This window comes from Kazachstania africana, chromosome 3 (genome assembly GCF_000304475.1).
Source record: "Kazachstania africana CBS 2517 chromosome 3, complete genome".
In the NCBI taxonomy this organism is placed as follows: domain Eukaryota; kingdom Fungi; phylum Ascomycota; class Saccharomycetes; order Saccharomycetales; family Saccharomycetaceae; genus Kazachstania; species Kazachstania africana.
Genome location: NC_018942.1, coordinates 380385 through 399348, shown reverse-complemented (window position 1 = coordinate 399348; position 18964 = coordinate 380385). Strand labels below are relative to the sequence as shown.

The window sequence follows — 18964 nt, the reverse complement described above, 5'->3', positions numbered from 1 at the left end:
AAAGTATATAATCTCGAGATTAATCTCACTCTGAAACTGTATCATTTTCATGGTCCAGTATATCACCGTCATCATCTTCTTCAAAATTTTCATCAATCAATTCTCTTAACAATATGGGTTGGTAGAGTTTTGGTATGGGTAAAATTTTGTCATCTTTGTATATCACTTTTCTACCAACGACAGGCACTTTATTTGTAAAACTATATTTTTTCAAAAAACTTCTTAGGGTCTCAATTGCAGGATTTTCTAGACCACTGTTTGTAGGAGAAGGTAATAGTGCAAGTAACTTGCTATTATACCATGAAAGTTCACCTTCATTACTGTCTGTACCATCAGAATCAGATTTTCCTTCCATTGACGGTTCTCCAACGTTCGCTTTCAATGTGAAAAAGAGTTCTTGGGCTTCTGGTATTATGCCAATCCAATTCATCAATAACGTCTGCAGCTCAAAGGTACATTCTGATTTACTGAAATCAAATTTATCATTATTCATTAATGTCTTGACCATAAAACAAATCAGTTTAACGAGGCCTATTGCATACAGGGACACGTTTTCAGAATCGTTTGAACTCATGTTTGCTGTATCGTTTGTGGAAAAAAAGATAGCTGCATTCGTGAAAAACTCTTGGAGCAACATTTTGGTTTCAATTTCAGAGAGTATAATTGATCCTTGTCTAGAAAATGGGACTTTTTCACTACCTTTCTTGTCCGTCATCATATCTTGAAGTAATAGTGATTTCAACCTGTCATCACCTGGATTTCTTGAGTCATCTCTCTGACCTCGTAGTCCCATTACTAACTCAAATATGTAATGCACTAAAGAATGATTTATTTCCATATGGGTGATAAACCACATAAGGACTCTACGGTATCCATTACACATCAACATTTCGTCCATCAGCCTCCATGCAACCTCTTTATTCAAGTAAATCATCCTTTCAAAAGCAGATTCCTCACACCATATTTCATAGACATCATCTGGTGTAACTTCTCTATCAAGATCCTCCTCTGTCGAACAATTTTTCGTGTTTGAATAGTTTTCCAAAATCATCTTTTCCTGTTCTAACTTGACACAGGAAGCTACCGATTGCAGCAGTAACAAAGAGTCTTCATCCGATAACTTCTCTGTAGTTGCTTTTAAAGTGAAATGGAGCACAGTTCCTAGCTTTGGGTTTTTGATAAATTCGTAACTTGGCGAGTAGTATAGGTTAAACCCTCTCGGCACGTCTCTCCAATCTTTACCACTATAATCAAATTCAAAAATCGAATTGACTCTTACAGAATACGGATTTGTTCTAGATTTGTCACTTTCTAAATTCATATCCTCCCTGCGGCTTTCGTTCCCAACTTCGTAATACTCGTAGTCTTCTAACATTTTGTCATCTTCAAATATACAGTTACATCTCCTTTTCTTCACTGAGCGTTTTTCGAGCTCCTCAAGTTCATTAGTCTGTTCATCCTCTTCTCCCAGTTCATTATAGTCCTGGTACTCATATTCAAATATATATTTGACATCTTCATCGAACCTATCACCTGCTTGCAAGTCAGCTAAGAGCTCGGTCACATCATGCAACTCACCGTCACCTAAAGCTAAAATTGCGGCAGCATGTGACCGTAGATCTGCTAATAGTGCACCACTACAAAGTTTTCTCCCGTGAGGAGACATAAAAGTATTGAATGATTCATGTTTGAAATCATGTTCCTTCGTAGAGACATGATCATTTAAAATTGTTGCAATGACTGCTCTCAAAGCAGCAGCACCACGAATGGTTGCTCGGACTATGATAGGTGTATCATATGTTTCGTTAGACTCCTCAATTCTATCAATTTCCAGTCCGATTAAAACTAGATGAGATAACGTCTTCCATAATGAGACTAGGGTCTGTAAAAATGGATTTAATTGAATTGGTAAGTTTGAATATAGTTTATAAATAGTATAAATTGCAATGATATTGATCATATAAATCAATTCCAAATCTTGAGTATTTATACCATGTGGTAGCCATTTGTTTAATGCGGTCTTATAATCATTGGGAAAATCGTTTAAAATAGTACTTAGGGTATCATAATCGTTACAATTTAGTAGAACCAATGATCTGCTTATGATTTTTTGCATATTGAAGCATATTGTAAAATGTTGTAACTCCTTATCTTTCCCAGCTAGTTCATTATTATTGAATTTATACATTAACCCCATAAATAGTTGATAAATCAAATCTATTGATATAATATGCTCGTTATTTGGTTGAGGTTGAGTCAATGGATCGACTAAACCACAAATCAAAAGAAATTGCTTCTTCAGAAATGGCGAATCGATTTGATTCAAATTTAGTATATCATAGATAATTTGGTGTCTCATTTCTGAATGTTTAATAAGATTTGGTAAATCGCCCGTTTCATTCAAATCAAATGAAAAAATGATATCGTCTTTGGCCGTTTGTTGTTGTGACATTAACAAGGTTTCTTCACTTTCTTGGAAAGCTTTATCTCGATAATTCGAGGTAAATTGATCGGTTATCATTGGGTCGATAGATAAAACATCGTTGAGATATCGTACAGCTATAGATGTATTTGATGCTATAGTCAAAGTATACCATGTGTGAAAACCGTTCAATTCATATATCCTGTTGTACTTTGCAATGATTTCAAAAAATTTATTTCCCTCAACGATGTAGCTTATTAAATCGTTCATGTATGGTTGAAAGAACATTATGAAATCCAATAAAAGATTGTAATTATCACTATTTAAAATTAATGAGATTATATTAGATTCAGAATTTATTAGTCTTTGTAATTTCAGTTTATATTTCGTTAAATGGTAATTATTTAAATGGAAAGGTACTTGCTCATTTTGTAAGAGAAATTTAGTGAACTGTGAAAGGTAATAATTTCTATTTGACTGCCACAATTCATGTTTCAAATACTTATAATTCAAATCCCCACTTGAAGATTCAAGCCACGAATTATATCTCTGAAATAATTCACTGTTAGCATCTGGATTATTTAGGACGGATAAGATGGAGTGACCTGATTTTGTAGTGAATAAAGAGATAACCAAACCTTCTAACAGCACGGAGGGTTCATTATTTTGACCCAGAAGCGATGATAAGTCGTTTATAGTATTCACGTTTTCTACGAGATTAAAAGTGGGTTCGTTTGAACTAGAATTCTGAACGTCGATCGTTTCGATATGGAGAAAACTCTTGGTTCTTTTTTTTTTGGCCATGAATGTATAAAATGCAAATTAGAATGATGCGAAGGGGATGGATAAATGCTATGTATGGTTTTGTATATTACTTTAATTAAATGTGCATTTTTGTAAATATCAATATTGAAAAATTAATTTTCTAAGCGAGAGTGAAATATAATATATAGGTGATGGTGTACTAAACTATATAACGAGATAATCGCAATGATGAGCGTGATTTGCGATATGTGATGTGTAATTAGGACTTCTGAGAGCGGCTAGATCATTTTGCTGAGTTATTGAGATGGTAACTTATCAAATCATGATAGGCTTTCAAATCATCAAATCTTAATAAATTTGCCAGGTCTAAGTTCAAAGGGGATTTGAAGTTGGGTTCATTCAATAACCATACTATTGCTTCTACTATGTATTGGATATTGAACACAGGGGACCAATTTGTATCCAGTATATCGAGGCAAATTTCACCCGTTTCGAAATTAACATTTGGATGAGGCATTGCAAAAGGTTCAAATTTACAGATTGGTGTCGTTAAAGGGTAAGTTTGTGGAATATCAATGCGTAATTTGAAAGTGTGGTTTGCAAATGGTGAGTGTAAAGGGCCTTTTATCGTGCATTCCCAATGAGTCAAGTCGTCTGTGGATATGGGGTCCAGAGCTAGTATGTATTGTGATTGTAACGACCTTGAGTCTTTATATTCCTTGAGTATCCTTGATTCCATGTAGAGGGCAGCAGTGGACTGATTATTGGAGGTTACCACTGTTCAGTAAACTATACAGCCATTAGTATGTGAGTGAAGTAAGTACCCGGGTAAAAGTATGCAATATTGAAAACAAGGTATATAGGGCGAATCAAACAAAAAAAAAAGAGCGTGGAAGGATAAGTTAAACAGGGAGAAGAATACGGTAAAGAGAAGTGAACGATGAGCACCCGTGCGATTAATGTTGTGACAAAGCTTGCAATTCCTTCAGGGTTATTGCTTACCGCAGTGGATTATTCAATGTACGATGTGAAGGGTGGGTCTCGTGGAGTTATATTCGATAGGATTAGTGGTGTGAAAAAGGCAGTTATTGGTGAAGGTACTCATTTTTTAGTTCCATGGTTACAAAAGGCTATCATATACGATGTGAGGACGAAACCCAAGAGTATATCTACGAATACTGGTACGAAAGATTTACAGATGGTGTCATTGACGTTGAGATTGCTACATCGTCCTAATGTTGTTGAATTACCAAGGATATATCAGAATCTTGGGCTAGATTACGATGAGAGAGTACTGCCTTCTATTGGTAATGAAGTTTTGAAAAGTATTGTTGCACAATTTGATGCTGCGGAATTAATTACTCAGAGAGAGATTGTGTCCCAAAGGATTCGTAAGGAGATGTCACATAGAGCCAATGAATTTGGTATTAAATTGGAAGATGTTTCCATCACACACATGACATTTGGTGCCGAATTTACCAAAGCTGTAGAACAAAAACAGATAGCTCAACAGGACGCGGAGAGGGCTAGATTTCTTGTTGAGAAAGCTGAACAAGAGAGACAAGCTTCAGTGATTAGAGCCGAAGGTGAAGCTGAAAGTGCTGAATGCATATCGAAGGCATTGAGTAGAGTGGGTGATGGGTTACTGTTGATCAGAAGATTGGAAGCGTCAAAGGATATTGCTAGAACGTTATCCAAATCTAGTAACATTACATATTTACCTGGAGGTAAAGGAAGAGAAGGTGACGAGAAGACGCCACCCAATAGTTTACTATTGAATATAGGAAGGTGAGTTGCTGTTACTGTTTATTTTGTAAATAGAAAAGAGTAGTAAATACATTAAAAATTATAATAATATAAAAAGGGAGAGAGTAAGATCATATAATATAAGTATGTATTGGAGAGAAATGAAAAATATAAGTCATGAGAGCGGAAAGGGAATAAAAGGGTATAATAATTGAGGTAAATTTTTTTTTTTTTTATTTTAAGATTGATATGGTTTAAACTTAAACTTGAGAGATGTTTGGAACACCCCCGACATCAGTAGCATGCTTCTTTCTTCTTGAGATGAATCTTGAAGAGCCGCTTGAGAAAGCACCATTTTGGAATAAGTTGATGCAAGACATTATCATTTTAGCGATGAAAATGGCTGTTGAGAAGTATAAGAAGGCTACTAGAGCTTGAGCTTCTCTGCATCTTTGACCTGAACCACGAACGATTTTATTAGAATCTAGATATGATTGATTGCCACATGAATGTGCTCTAATACCTACAGCTAATGCGGTAGCTGCACTGAAAGTGAATGCGAAGTTTAAGAAATCTAGAGTGAATAATAATAGTGGCCATGCTAACACTTGGAAGAAATTGGCGCATATACCATAAATAGAGTCAAAGAATAGACCGAAAGCGCATGCGAACATACAGTAATTGACTCTTGAGTTGTGATGACCATTTTGTGTGTTTATAAGAGCACTGGTCAATGCGATTGCGATGATGAGGAAAACAGCGTTTATTAGACGTAATATATTATCAGCGACGCCCAGCATTGAATATTGGAATTAATTAATTAGTTGTTAGAATGTTGCTTTATTGATTAAGAGATGGGGAAAGGATTGGATGCGGAATAAGAAAGAGAAGGGTTTCATATATATATATATATATATATATATNNNNTTAGTATATATATATATATATATATATATATATATATATATAATTGAAAGAAAAAAAAAAGAATTGCAATAAAAAAAATTTAGGTTAAGCAAGGAGATGTTCTAATTTGTGATAGAAATGAGAATATGAAGAAATAAATGGGTAGATAGATGCAGATCGAATTCATTTCCAGAGAAAGAGGGAATTTTTTTTTTCTTTAATTGTAAATGATGTGTGAATGGGAGAGGGAGAATTACAAATTTTAGCATAGTAATTATTAAGTTTTAATTGAGGGAACTTTGAATTGAACTCTTCGAGAGGAAGAAGATTTCTGTCAAATCTTCTTGAGATTTTCTCTCGAGGGAGACTTGTGGCAGGAAAGTAAGCGTATGATGGTATCATTGCCATACACAATAGACTAATTTCCCTGTTTTTTTAGTGATGGATGAAGAACAAACAGCCGGAGAGGCAAGGGAAGGGAAGAGGGAAAAAAGAAGGATGTAGTGCCTTTCTACCGAATGAGGAATATTGACAACAAACGCAGTAAATCTTACCGACGGAGAGACCTATGCGGTGCGCGGGTTTTTTTCTTCTTTCCGTGGCGTTGGAAGGGGAGGAGTCTCTCTCCTTAGGTTGCCAAATGAGGAAACTGCAGGGGCGGCCGTTAAAAATCGACTTGTTTACAACTTACCCTTTGTGAGGGTGCCAGTAGGATGCCAGTAGAAATGAACTCTCCGGGCCGTCCCGTGCATGAGGAATTGACTGCACATCAGATTAAAAAAAAAAGGAGAGGTGACAGAATATGTGAGCAGGGTAACGGCTTAGATGTAACTCCAATTTCTTTCAACCATCGGCGGCATTTCGTTTTTTTTTTTTTTTTTGTTGGAGCTTCGAGAATTGCTTCCACCGCGAGAGGGAAAATGAGGGGGGCACCGTCGGGAGAGAGCCGTGAGCTGCTCGAAGGGTTCCAACCAGAGTATAAATATAGGATAGGGGATTGGAAAATTTCTATGTGTCAAATGAATTAGAACTCCTAGTGTCGAGGAGAAAAGATAGGTGATCTGCGATGTTCAAGACTCGTTCTTTAGCGGATGAAGCATTCGATAAACTCTTATCGGAAACAACTTCTGTGAAAACTACTGATACTGCAAAGAAACATCAGTTTCTTTCAAAAGTGAATACCAATAAAAGTAAGGAAAATGATGATGAAAATAAGTATAATTCTCCATTTAGAAATAATGCTCCTTCAAGAGAACAAAAAAAACAGTTGCAAGATCTAAAGACTGCAAAATTTCCATTAGTCAGTGCTACATCCACTTACAATACAGATACAAAAGATGTTTATAAAGATTTGGATCCTAAGAAAAATTTTGCAAGGGATATTAAATTTCCATCAAGATTAATTGACAATGAAAACAGACAAAACCAAATTTTACTAGATTTAAAGATAAAGCAAGATGCATTGGATAGATTGAAAGATTCTTTGCAAGTTATTGACGTTGAAGATCTACCAAGAGACGACAAAGAGAAAGGCGAAGAAGAGAAAGATAGCGATCCAGTGCCAGAACAACCTTCAAATAATGAAAATATCACCGATAAAGACGCTTTACAAGATGCCTACGATCTCAATAGTAAAGCTGCAACAAAGACTGATCCAGATATCGTTTCTCACAATTATTCGGTATTAAACAAAAATAATTTGATTGATGCTAAAGATATGTCAATTGAAAATAAATTGTTCTATCTGAAACCAATCCATAGGAAAGATTATCCAAAAGTTCAATCTACAACAGAATCAAAATTCCCCGTTGCATCGCCAGAAAATAAAGAAACTGTAGTAAAATTAACGTCGGGTAAAAAAATTTCCAAATACGTCTATGATAAAATAGAACATGATACAAAAGTTAATGACCAATATATTGTCAAATATCAAAATGATCAGTTAAACAAACTAAACAAGTTGAAATCAGAATATAATGAAAAAATTAAATCAATTCAATTAGAGAAATTTAAGACTTTAAATGAAATTGAAAATTTGAACCTTGAAAGTTTTAATAATTTTGAAGTTATTCAAAATAAATTAGTCAAAAATTTGATGGATTCGACTGCAACATTTAGTGATAATAAGGTTAAAATTTTGAGAAAAACTGGACAATTAAAACTACAAAAATTAAACGAATTGAAATTTTTGAATCAAAAGAGAAATTTAATTAGGCGTGAGGCAAATATGATTAATGTTGAAAAAGATAGTTATAAAACCAACTTCAATTACATTAATTGTAGTTTGAATGAAATTTTACAAGAATTAGACGCAAAATTATTTAAATTAAGTCAAGATAATATTAGAAATGAAAATTTAGAGCATGAAATTAATAAATTACAATCCAAAAAACAAACTTTATTGGATGAAATTGATTCCATAGAATATAAAAAATTACATCCAGATGATGATTCAAAACAATTGGAATTGAATGAAATGGATGAACAAATTAATTCGAAATTAAGTAATTTAAACCTAATAAAGCAGGAAATTATAAATGAAAAATTAAAGATATCAAAATTAACAAATGATTTAAATTTACAACTAATTGAAAATAAGAATGAAAATTTGAGAATAATGGATGAAAATACAAAATTGAATGATAAGATTCATAATATGCAAGAATTACACAAAAATGAATTGAAGAATTTGACTGAACGTCACGAAAACAGTGACACTTATTCATACGTAACTGAAGAACAGATACAATTCCAATAAATCATTTTTCTCCGTTGCTTCATGAATCTTATTAACGTATATATATTACACGCATATATATATATGAACTTTCTATTACTTACGATGAAAATGAAAAAACAAATGAATAAATATTCTTTAAACAAACGAATTATCTCATTTCTTCCCATTCTCCTTCTCCTTCTCCAATCTAAGATTGAATGCTTTATTTTGTTCATTTATGAACCCTCTCTCAGTATCTTTGAGCCTTCTTCTCTTCTGAGCTCCCTTCTTATAACGTTCGTCACTGATTCTATTCATTTCAGAAACTAGCGATTCCACATCTCTCTTTTCTCGTTTCCCAAGTGACATAACTTCCTTGTTGTACGTTAATCTGTCAATATCTTCTTTATTCTCGGCAACATGCGCTTCTGTTTCGAACTCCCGCAGTGGTTTTGTCAACAGTTTGATAATCTCAGAATCATCCTCATCCTCATCGCTCACTTCAGCACCAATCTCTTCTTCTCTTATACTGTAGGTTTTTGGCTTGGACGCTATCGATATCAGCTTCCTATTTTCTATCTTAATCTCTCGACACTTCTTCCTCAAGTCTCTGAACTCCTCTCTCAAATTAGCCATATCCATCTCCATATCGATTCGATGACAGACTGTGTTTGCTCTTTGCTGGTGATTCTTTTTTTTCTTTCTTTGATGCCTCGCTATATTCTCTTATTCACAAATGTGCCAAGTATAAAGATATTTGCTAAAGCTAATATACACACATACCGTAACTGTTATATGCAATGTACAAAACTCCCCTTGCATATATCCCCATGTAGGACTTCCCCCGCCATCGTAACTTATCGCAGTGGCACCCACAGGTATCAATCACCACATCCTTCCTCGTCCCATTGATACAGGCTCCCCACAGAAACTCTCCACAATAGAGGGAGCCTCCCCATTCCAATCAACCCTCCCAGCATTGCCAATCACATGGCCAACTATTCATCATTGGGCTTATTCTGATTTATGCACCAATTTAAAATCATGCTGCACGGAGGGTCTGAAAAATTTTCTATATTCGATATAAGACAAATGAAAATTGAAATTTTGCGATGAGCTCTAAATGAGAAGCCATCGAAGAAGCTTAACTTACGAACCGAAACACACGCATCATGCCTTCCATATCACAACCTTTCGCCATCACGACAGTCCCTAAACAGTCGAGTACTTCCCCCATTATTGTCTCATCGCACTCTTTGACTGCAAACTCTAATAGCTTGGATGTCGCTATATCCAAGTATGCTGTGTCAAAATTCGTTATCAATCCAACTCCAAAACTAATAAATAGTATTCCAATTCCATCAAATGAAGTAGTCACCGCCTTTCATGACACTGTCTTCGCGACGGCTACTGTTAATCAAAAATATACACTTCATTTGAATGGGAAAAAGGTACCGATACAATCTAAGATCATGAAATTGTTCTCTGATGAATCTCAAACTATAACCATCCTCGAAAATGGTACCATAGAAAAATACGATTCAAATTTAATAAAATCAACCTATAAAACTCCACATAAGGATTTAGTCAATGTGGAATTTATCGAAAGTAAATACGCTCTATTAATTTCACAGAATTCCATTTCACTATACGATATAAATACCATGATAGAACTACGTAACGTTGCCAATGTTCAAGATATAGTAGACTCCGATTTCAAATCATTGGATGGTAAATTATACCAATTTAATCAGAAATTATCAAAATTCGATATTTGGGAAATTAGTTCCATGACAATAGTTAATATCATAACGATTCCATTCATAAATGATGTAGAAAAAGATGTTGTCTCATTTACTGTTGTTGATGATAACTGCGTTGTTATGGCTGTCAATAGCACCATTTATGCCTTAAATCTTCATTTGAGTTCCGTCATTTCAATGTCAGAATTATTAAATTTGAAATGGTTTAAACTTATCGATAACTTATCTAATCAGTTCGTTTTGGGTTTGTCATTTAACAATGAAAATTACAAATTTGAACTCATTAATCTGGATTTAAACAGTAATTTTGGATTAAAGGATTCCTTGGGGAAAGGTTTTAGAAATTTCTTAGTTGACAAGCAATCAGAAAAGGAGACTTTAGTCCTAAAATCATTGTTTTCAGCTGATGAAGCTGATGAAGATTTGCACAATGACAGCGATAGCGATGTGGAACACACCTTCAATTATGATAAAATTATAGTTGATTTGAACAAAGCTGTTAAGAATCCAAGTAAATTTGATAAGATATTTTTCGAAAAATTCAATATTAAGAAAGAACATTACACTGAAGCTGATCGTTTCTTAGTAAACCAAGATTTCTTAGCCAAAGTTATAGAATTAATCTTACAAAATTACAAATTTGACACCGATGGGAACAATTACCCAAAAACTTTGACCTATCTTTTAACACATCCTTTATTCCCAGTTAGTTTAACCAAGAATCTTCTACCAAAATTCAGAGAAAGTCCGAGACTATATAAACAAGCAATCGTCACCTGTCCAAATTTACCCTTAGGCGAATTGCTAGCTGATTTATTCACAATTGAAAATAACGAATTGTCTTTGGACATCTCCTTAAGAGTACTACAGGATTATACGAAGGATTCCATCAAAGAACAAATAAAATTACTACCTAAAGTCGATATCAGAAATTTCATTGAATTTGTGACTCAAGATGAAGACCAACAAGTGAGCTCACAACTTTTCCAGCTACTCTCTTTAATTATCGATTCCATTGGTCTCTTCGCATTGGATATGGATATCCTAGGAAGAATATCGAACTTTATAAACGAAAAGACATTGGTAGCAAAACAAAATTCTGAATTACTGCACTTATTAGATTACAATCCATCGAAGCAATCATCTGCAAGACAAAGTAGTAAACTCATTAACAATAACAACAAATCATTACATAGAAAAACACTACCTACTTATACCGTTGAGCATTTGGATTTATAGAAAGCATTAAATATATGTATAAAGGAAATAAATGTAAAAGAATATGTATATTATTGGTCTAGGGGTCGAAATATCCGTATATACGCTTTGTTTAGTCACGTTATGGTAAAATCAAGTCTTTGAACTTCTTTTGGATTCAGTCCGGAGTATTTATATATTTCTTCGTCTGAATTATGAATAGTATGCTCAACTAACGTTACATGTTTCCGATCTTTATGAACGAGGACAACGATTTGGGTTCTTGTACCGTAATACTTTCCATTTGTCTTTGTCAGGCCGATATCTTCATCGGGACAGACTTTTAATGGTGGCACATATATGGTCTCAGCCGCAAGTTCCTTGTTGGGGTTTTCCTCCCGTGTGATTGAGCTATCTATGGAACAGTAAGATGCCAATTCAAAGCATTTTGCAAGAACTTCATCCTCGTTACTACGTTCAGTTTCTTTCAAAAATTTATTCAACCTTTCAGCTCCTATTTTAATCTTACCCCAGGTGGGTTTTCCTTCATATTCATCTTTATGTTGATAAAGGTCATTTGAGATTATCATATTCCTGTTATTATTATCTAATACCTTAAACGTGTTTCCTAAAGAATCGATGATCCTATAATTACCTTCTTTTATATCTCCATAAAAAAAATTGAAATCACCAGAGCTCTGTAGAAATGGGTACTTTGATTTGAACTTTTCAAAGGTCTCCCATTCTTCAAAGCTGTCTTCATTTGTCCAATCACTGTACAAAAAGGTAAAAGGGATGAGGCCTCTTGATCTTGGTTTTACTAGTTCCTTTAGATCAATAGACGAAAATCTTCTTAAATTTAGTATGGTAGCAATCTTACCTTTCTTATTCATGCCTAACCATGTGCCAAATATTTTATTACCATGATTTTCTTCCCTTGACATGTCATATGGTGAAAGTATAAAATTATCGTTATGCCAGCATGTTTCGTGTGTTTTTCTACCCAAATACTCATCACGATTAGATATCAATATGAGCTCATATTCTTTATGAGACCTGGTTGCAAATAGGATGCACATTATCGTGGTTTATGGTCTGTTCTATGTTCTGTCACTCTACTAGCCCAAGTTTAAAAAAATTGGGCTTTTATATTGCTGTAAGATACTCCGTTAGGAGGCAACCCCGCAATAATAAGATACAAGTGATCTGAAGTTGTGGAGCAAAAATAAAAATACTGAGCTTTCTATATATGAGGATGAGATTCACCCTGTGATGTTATTCCACTTATATAAATATCGCGTAATAATACTGCAGCAGCTACTGTCTAGTTTAACCAGCTCATGAGCTTCAAACAGATCCAAGTGGCAAGAAATTCATCTTTATATTAAATGTATTCCTTATGAAAAATCGAATTTCATTTTAGGAAAGACCTTGCAGAGTATGTGTCCCATCGTCAATATCTATAATACTTTCATTTCTAGGGGTAGGGAGTTATTGGCTTATTCATCGAAAGTGCACAGAAATGTCAGTTGCATGTCTTTAGTATTCTAGTAATACCGTAAGATATTTGACTGTGGAATACACTGTCGATCATTAATCTTAATAAGAGAAAAGACTTCCTTCTACAATACGCTATTAGCTGATTGAAGTCAAAAAAAGTAGCTCTCCAAATGTATAAAGTTGCGCTGCTGCCTCGGAACAGCAAAGAGTACACTTTCATGATGGCAATTAATCAAAAATCTTGTAAAAGAATCCCTTCAAGCCCTTTTCCTTCTTATGCTGCTGATATTTTTCTAGTTTTTTCCTATTTCTTTCAACAACCATATTCATTCTTTCAGGATCTAGTCCGCTTGTATTACTATTATCATTTCCCAAGATTTTTCTTTTTGAAGAAGAGTTTCTAGTATTTGATCTGTTAAGAGTTTCAAGTGTCTTCGTTTTTATCAGTCCTGTATCTGTTTCAAATTTTGATTCATCTATAAGTTTAGATTCATGACTAATTGGTGAATTGATATCAGGAACAGCCCTTTTTGTAAGATCTAACCCAGTGGCCCTCAAAGAATCGACTGTTTCAGCTTTACCAAGCATTGCATTCTGAGTTACGATCCTTTCTATATCCCTTGATCTTTGCTTCTTCAAATTTTTGGAGCTGGTTCTAGATGTGTTGCTCACGGATCGGAAACTCCAAAAAGAATCATTGGTTTGCACCTGTTTCAACGGATCCACTTGCTCTTCTTGAAATTTTTCACTAGTGTGTGATTGTGCATCCTTCAAATTGGATTGGAATTCTAGTTCATCAGTATTCTCTCTGGCAATTCCTTGGCCGACAAACGGTTCTGGTTTGTAAGACTCAATTGAGGAGAAAGATGAAATATCTTCAACATCTTGTTCAATAGACATGATCTATTCTCATTTGTGGTATATACCAGCTTCACACCGTCCTTATGAATCGTACAACCTAACTGTGGTCGCTTTTTTTATCCCAACTAACTTTTAAAACGTCATTTTACATTAGGCGACAAAATGATAAACGAGGGCACGATGATGTATCACGAAGTGATTAAATGTACAAATTATTATAATGGCGAAAGGCCTATTATACATATGCATATATGAATATTTTGAGGGTTATGTACTTACTAAGGCATGACCCAAGAGGCTCTTGAATCTTATGTCTTTTATCGTCATTACAAGTAATACCAACTCTAAATATAATTCAATATTCTCGTCCTTCATTTTCTTCAAGGCACTTGAATCAATAATCCATATAACAGTGTCAGCCTCCGTCTTAATAATCATTGCTTGGGAACTTGGTGCATCTGCTTCACTCACTGGGATTTTTCCCATTATTTTACCATAGCATGCTCTCTTTGACATTGTCTCATATACTTTTCCTTGTGGTAAGTCAAAAGTCACCTTCAAGACCCCTATTTCCACTAGAAAAAATATATTATTACCATGATACAGAATAGATTGAGAAGCAATTCTCTTTTTAGAAAAATATGGGGCTAATTGGCTCCAAAATTCTATCTCTTTTCCTTTCTTCACTTTATCTACTGAAACAATGTCTGGTCTGTACTGCTTCAATGCAAACAACAGCAGAGGGAGAACGGGAGTCTGGTCTTGAAAACGATTCTTCAAACGGTCTACTGTTTGTTCCTCATTCTTGAATATGTTCTGGGCAACAGAATAAATCTGATAGTTACGTGGGGTATTAATAGATAATGTCATGGCTGAGGGCTTCGATAAGTTGCCATCACTCGAATGTGTGGCCGTCTTTACATTTTTTATCTTGATTCTTTCACGAATCATTTTATATTGATAAAGGAACTCATTTTCACACCATTCTAATGCACCGTTGAGGTCATTGAACAATTCGACACCTACTAAAAGACCTACTTTATTGAATGAATTGTAAATGCGGTCTCTTACCTTAATGGAGGATATGATCAATTGGATGTTTTTGGATTCTGTAAGTCTCTTTATTCTATTAAATCCTTCTGCAGCTGAATAATCAATGTTATCGGCATTGATGTTTCTAAAATCCAGTATTAAATACTTAATTTGTCTCTTTGAGGAGTTCCTGTCACTCATTTCAAGCAATTTATCTATTTTTTCTTCGATGGAAATAATTGTTCCAAAAAATAGTAAATTTTGCAATTTCAGAACATAAATTTGATCCCCAATACCATTTAAAAACTTAGATTGTATCAAATCTCTATTTACAGTACTCTTCGCTACTTTGCCGCTAAATTCACCGTTAATCGTTTGTAACTTTGAACTATCAATTAAAAATTTGAAACATGCAATCAAAATTCCGACAATGATACCTAGAACGAAATCAACTATTCCCATGGTCAGTACAATTACAACAACAGTAACATACTCAAAGGTAGTTAATTTGTCCCAGGTATCTAACAATGCTTCAACAAGCAATTCGTATCCTAATAAAAATATTAAGGAACCGACAATACAAATTGGGATGAAGGAGATGATGACAGGGCCTATTAGCATAACAACAATGGTCAGAAATATAAGTAAATAGCCAGCAAATGGAGAATCTGCGCCAGCCCTAATGAAGAGTACACTATTGGTATAGACTAGATAGTTTTGTATTGAACCAAACATCCCACTCACAAGATTAGACAGACCATGGGCAATCAATTCTTTATCAACGTCATATTTGTCCATTTGAACTGACATCGCCAAAGCAGGAACATTGATAGGAACGTGAAGGATTCCAAAAAACGTTAAAGCTAGCATTGTAGGAATTTGTTTGAATACTAAGAGCCAATGAACTTTATGAAAATCAAATAATTTATAATGGTCATACCATGCAGAATTGGGCGCTGTATTGGAGAAAATCCATCCTGCCTCACGTAATTGTGTAAGCGATAATCTAGGAATAATAGCCACTATAAAATGGAAAAGTATTAATGTGGCAATATAAAATGATGGCAACACTAGTGATCTTTTGAAACATTTCTGGGTAAGTATCAAAACTACAGTTAACAGGGTGGGAGTTAGCCATTTCCATAGCATGCTTGTGTCTGTAAAGAGTTCCTTTATTAGTGGAAGGGAATACTCGAATTTGGCAATTCTCGTGGTAACCTCGATACCTGTGATTAAGAGAAAATAACCGACACCGCCAATGCAACCTATAAGTATATGACGAGGAAAGAAGCCAACTATCTTTCCTAATCGTAATTTCCCTAAAGTCAGGAATGTGAGCCCAGTGAACATTGAACTTATTACATAGCAAAAAATTGTAGTGGTTATAATTGCGTCCTGGTTTTCTTCGCCAGGTAACGATCTCATAATAGCAAATGCCATCGTGTGGAAAAAAGGTGTAATTTCTATCATTTCGCTACCAATACATGATGGAAAGCTAGACCAGCCACTTGAGTAGATGAACTGACATATAATGGTTGAAATATAAAACATTGACATGCCTGTCGGTCCTAAATGTGAGAAAATGGGTTCACTTATTGGGAATATAATCATACCATATGATAAAGCGTCAAGAATATTCAAAAGTAAGCCAAGTACCGATGCAGGAAAATATTGTAAGGTGTTATAGAAAAACGTACTCAGTTTTTCATTGATAGTATTATCTTGTTGCTCTTCAATGGGCATATTATTGTCTTTTGTGGACTCTATTGATGAGTAATGGTGTCGCAGACCTTCTGCTATAGAAGACACTTCTGCATTTGAAGACGAAGGAGTTAATAGTAATCTTGAAGACTCATCTTGTTCTTCAACTTCATCGGCCGGGGTCGACAGTACAACTGTTACAGGTAGACTTTCTTTATGTTCATTTATATTATCTCGATCAGTGTTTTCTATGAAATCTAAGTAGTCTTTCATACTTCCTTCGTCAGATTCGTTGAAGTCTTCACATATCGCAGCTGTCTGTTTATGCAGTATCCTTGACTGATGTATCGATTTGTTCCTTAAATCATTGGATAAAGGCAGAGTATTTGTTTCAAGCTCTTCTACTGGTGTAGCAGAGGGTAGAAGCCCGTACATATAAGAACGGCTTAAGTAATTGGATTTGGAATTCGATAATTCATTATCGGTACCTGCTATGTTGGATTCTTGATCTTGCAATCCTAAGGACCTGCTTATGGAATCAGAAAGAGATAATCTTTTACTTGCCCTTGCGTCATTAGATTTATTAAAGCTTGTCATCTCCACCTTAGTCAGATAGTAGAAACTGATCAATGAATTATGACTCTTTTCAATATAAACCGTAGAGGCTTCCTTTTGTCAGATGATGACTTTTCTAAGGATGCAACAAATGTTCGAATAGAACACAGATTAAAGTCAATTTGATGAAAACTTTGAAACTATGGTATAATAGAAGCTTGTTTGTGTAGTAAACAATACCTAAATTGTTGATTCTTTATATCACAGGGTGCCTGAATTTGAATATCATTTCAGCTTTCCCTGCGGATTAATGAGTAAGCGCCTGGAAAAAGAAGATAGCATTTGATTTAAATTCCACAGCAATATCCATGGCCGCTAAAACCAATAGATGAAAATTTCTGGGTCGTTGCTGCACCCTGTTCCGCATTGGATTCAAGGCCCTAGTTGAAACAAGTATTTGAATAGTACAAAGCCTTTTTAAAAAGGTATCGATTTGATAAGCATGAAGAAACGTACAATACAATATACAAAATTATTACAAGATGTTAGAGTATGCACTCTTTTGACCTTTCCAAACAATACGACAAAACGTAGTAAAAATTGAAAAAAGAATCAGAATTTTCTAATATAGCGTCCTGAATCATTCATAGAATGTAACAAGATCAATTTTCTGCGCAGGAACCACATTCCCCATTAAAACCTCAGAAAAAAGATTGCTCTTTTCCCTAAGAAGAATTGTTAGGTTAAAAAACGCAAATAATATCATCCACTTCTTTTAAAACTTGGAAGGTCATGGTTTCTTTTAAAATGAAATGAAAAAGATTATTATATTGCATAAATGGACAATATTTCAATTAAAGTTTTCCTTTATATACAACTTGAAAAAAAATGGAAATTTTTTTTTTATTTTCAGACGGACAGAGAGGGTAATGCAACTTTAACATAAATTTCCGCTTAGGGCATTCATTTTTATGAGAAACAGCTCAAGGTATTTTCAGTGATGATCTAAAAGTAACGAAGCTATGGTTCTCACACGACAAAAATATGCTGAAAAAAAGTAATTTTAAAGTATTTCTAACAATGCAACAAATGCAAGGGTAGCAAGTTTCATGGCAGATTACCTGGCAGACATCGGCGGAGAGCGATGCGCTCGAACAAAAGGGATAATAATCCAGATTACTCCATATAGAAGATATAGTTCATTTTCTCATATAAGGGAAGAACATCAATGATGTGTATGATATCAGAAGTTATGATGTGGAACAGCTTCATACAAGGCTATTGGGCCAAATACTTCATAAAAAGTCCAAAATGAGTACTGCTGTTGTAAAAAAAATCAAAATGGTCTCTAGCGGGATCGAACCGCTGATCCCCGCGTTATTAGCACGGTGCCTTAACCAACTGGGCCAAGAGACCCATTTCTTTCAATGATCGTTGTAACATAAGCTGGTGAAATACAACATTAAGCTCTAAGTTCCTGCGACTGCTTTCCCAGAATCAAAACTTGACACTCGCTGTCCAATTCATTAAATTAAATATTTCACATTATTGAATTTGGTCGAATATTAGTGAAAACTTTTCATAGACGCAACTTTTGTCATCTTGAAGAATTCCACACTATAAAAAGGAATTCTCATCATATTTGTTCTTAATCTTTTATCTTAGTTTATTGATTTTATATATTAAAAAAGACGAGCTTTGATACCCTTTTAGCTATAGTTATACGATCAGATCGATTTCCAAGTTCTCTGTCCCTGAATTAGAACATACACAAGTCGTGTCATATTCTCTCTGTAT

At 34.5% G+C, this 18964-nt stretch overlaps 10 protein-coding genes and 1 non-coding gene across 11 annotated transcripts; 3 read left to right on the top strand and 8 right to left on the bottom strand.

Annotated features, from left to right (window-relative positions):
* Nucleotides 1–25: 25 nt before the first annotated feature.
* CAF130 (CCR4-NOT core subunit CAF130) lies at nt 26–3226 on the bottom strand (the record flags this gene model as incomplete). Its single annotated transcript, XM_003956279.1, has 1 exon — nt 26–3226. The coding sequence occupies one exon, from the start codon at nt 3224–3226 to the stop codon at nt 26–28; it is 3201 nt and encodes a 1066-aa protein (XP_003956328.1).
* A 244-nt stretch (nt 3227–3470) lies between these two features.
* PEX4 (E2 ubiquitin-protein ligase peroxin 4) lies at nt 3471–3926 on the bottom strand (the record flags this gene model as incomplete). The annotated part of the gene is made up of 1 exon (XM_003956278.1): nt 3471–3926. The coding sequence occupies one exon, from the start codon at nt 3924–3926 to the stop codon at nt 3471–3473; it is 456 nt and encodes a 151-aa protein (XP_003956327.1).
* A 201-nt stretch (nt 3927–4127) lies between these two features.
* Nucleotides 4128–4979, top strand: PHB1 (prohibitin subunit PHB1; the record flags this gene model as incomplete). Its single annotated transcript, XM_003956277.1, has 1 exon — nt 4128–4979. The coding sequence occupies one exon, from the start codon at nt 4128–4130 to the stop codon at nt 4977–4979; it is 852 nt and encodes a 283-aa protein (XP_003956326.1).
* Nucleotides 4980–5193: 214 nt separating this feature from the next.
* On the bottom strand, nt 5194–5733 carry FHN1 (Fhn1p; the record flags this gene model as incomplete). The annotated part of the gene is made up of 1 exon (XM_003956276.1): nt 5194–5733. The coding sequence occupies one exon, from the start codon at nt 5731–5733 to the stop codon at nt 5194–5196; it is 540 nt and encodes a 179-aa protein (XP_003956325.1).
* Nucleotides 5734–6905: 1172 nt separating this feature from the next.
* On the top strand, nt 6906–8597 carry KAFR0C01960 (uncharacterized protein; the record flags this gene model as incomplete). Its single annotated transcript, XM_003956275.1, has 1 exon — nt 6906–8597. One exon carries the CDS (start codon nt 6906–6908, stop codon nt 8595–8597), a length of 1692 nt encoding a protein of 563 aa, XP_003956324.1.
* A 135-nt stretch (nt 8598–8732) lies between these two features.
* On the bottom strand, nt 8733–9206 carry SYF2 (Syf2p; the record flags this gene model as incomplete). The annotated part of the gene is made up of 1 exon (XM_003956274.1): nt 8733–9206. One exon carries the CDS (start codon nt 9204–9206, stop codon nt 8733–8735), a length of 474 nt encoding a protein of 157 aa, XP_003956323.1.
* Nucleotides 9207–9730: 524 nt separating this feature from the next.
* On the top strand, nt 9731–11560 carry UTP8 (Utp8p; the record flags this gene model as incomplete). The annotated part of the gene is made up of 1 exon (XM_003956273.1): nt 9731–11560. The coding sequence occupies one exon, from the start codon at nt 9731–9733 to the stop codon at nt 11558–11560; it is 1830 nt and encodes a 609-aa protein (XP_003956322.1).
* Nucleotides 11561–11655: 95 nt separating this feature from the next.
* KAFR0C01930 (uncharacterized protein) lies at nt 11656–12597 on the bottom strand (the record flags this gene model as incomplete). Its single annotated transcript, XM_003956272.1, has 1 exon — nt 11656–12597. The coding sequence occupies one exon, from the start codon at nt 12595–12597 to the stop codon at nt 11656–11658; it is 942 nt and encodes a 313-aa protein (XP_003956321.1).
* A 649-nt stretch (nt 12598–13246) lies between these two features.
* On the bottom strand, nt 13247–13918 carry KAFR0C01920 (uncharacterized protein; the record flags this gene model as incomplete). The annotated part of the gene is made up of 1 exon (XM_003956271.1): nt 13247–13918. One exon carries the CDS (start codon nt 13916–13918, stop codon nt 13247–13249), a length of 672 nt encoding a protein of 223 aa, XP_003956320.1.
* Nucleotides 13919–14146: 228 nt separating this feature from the next.
* Nucleotides 14147–17209, bottom strand: VSB1 (Vsb1p; the record flags this gene model as incomplete). The annotated part of the gene is made up of 1 exon (XM_003956270.1): nt 14147–17209. One exon carries the CDS (start codon nt 17207–17209, stop codon nt 14147–14149), a length of 3063 nt encoding a protein of 1020 aa, XP_003956319.1.
* Nucleotides 17210–18509: 1300 nt separating this feature from the next.
* On the bottom strand, nt 18510–18583 carry KAFR0Ctrna13I. The gene has a single exon. It is a non-coding gene; the product is annotated as a tRNA-Ile (tRNA).
* Nucleotides 18584–18964: the final 381 nt, after the last annotated feature.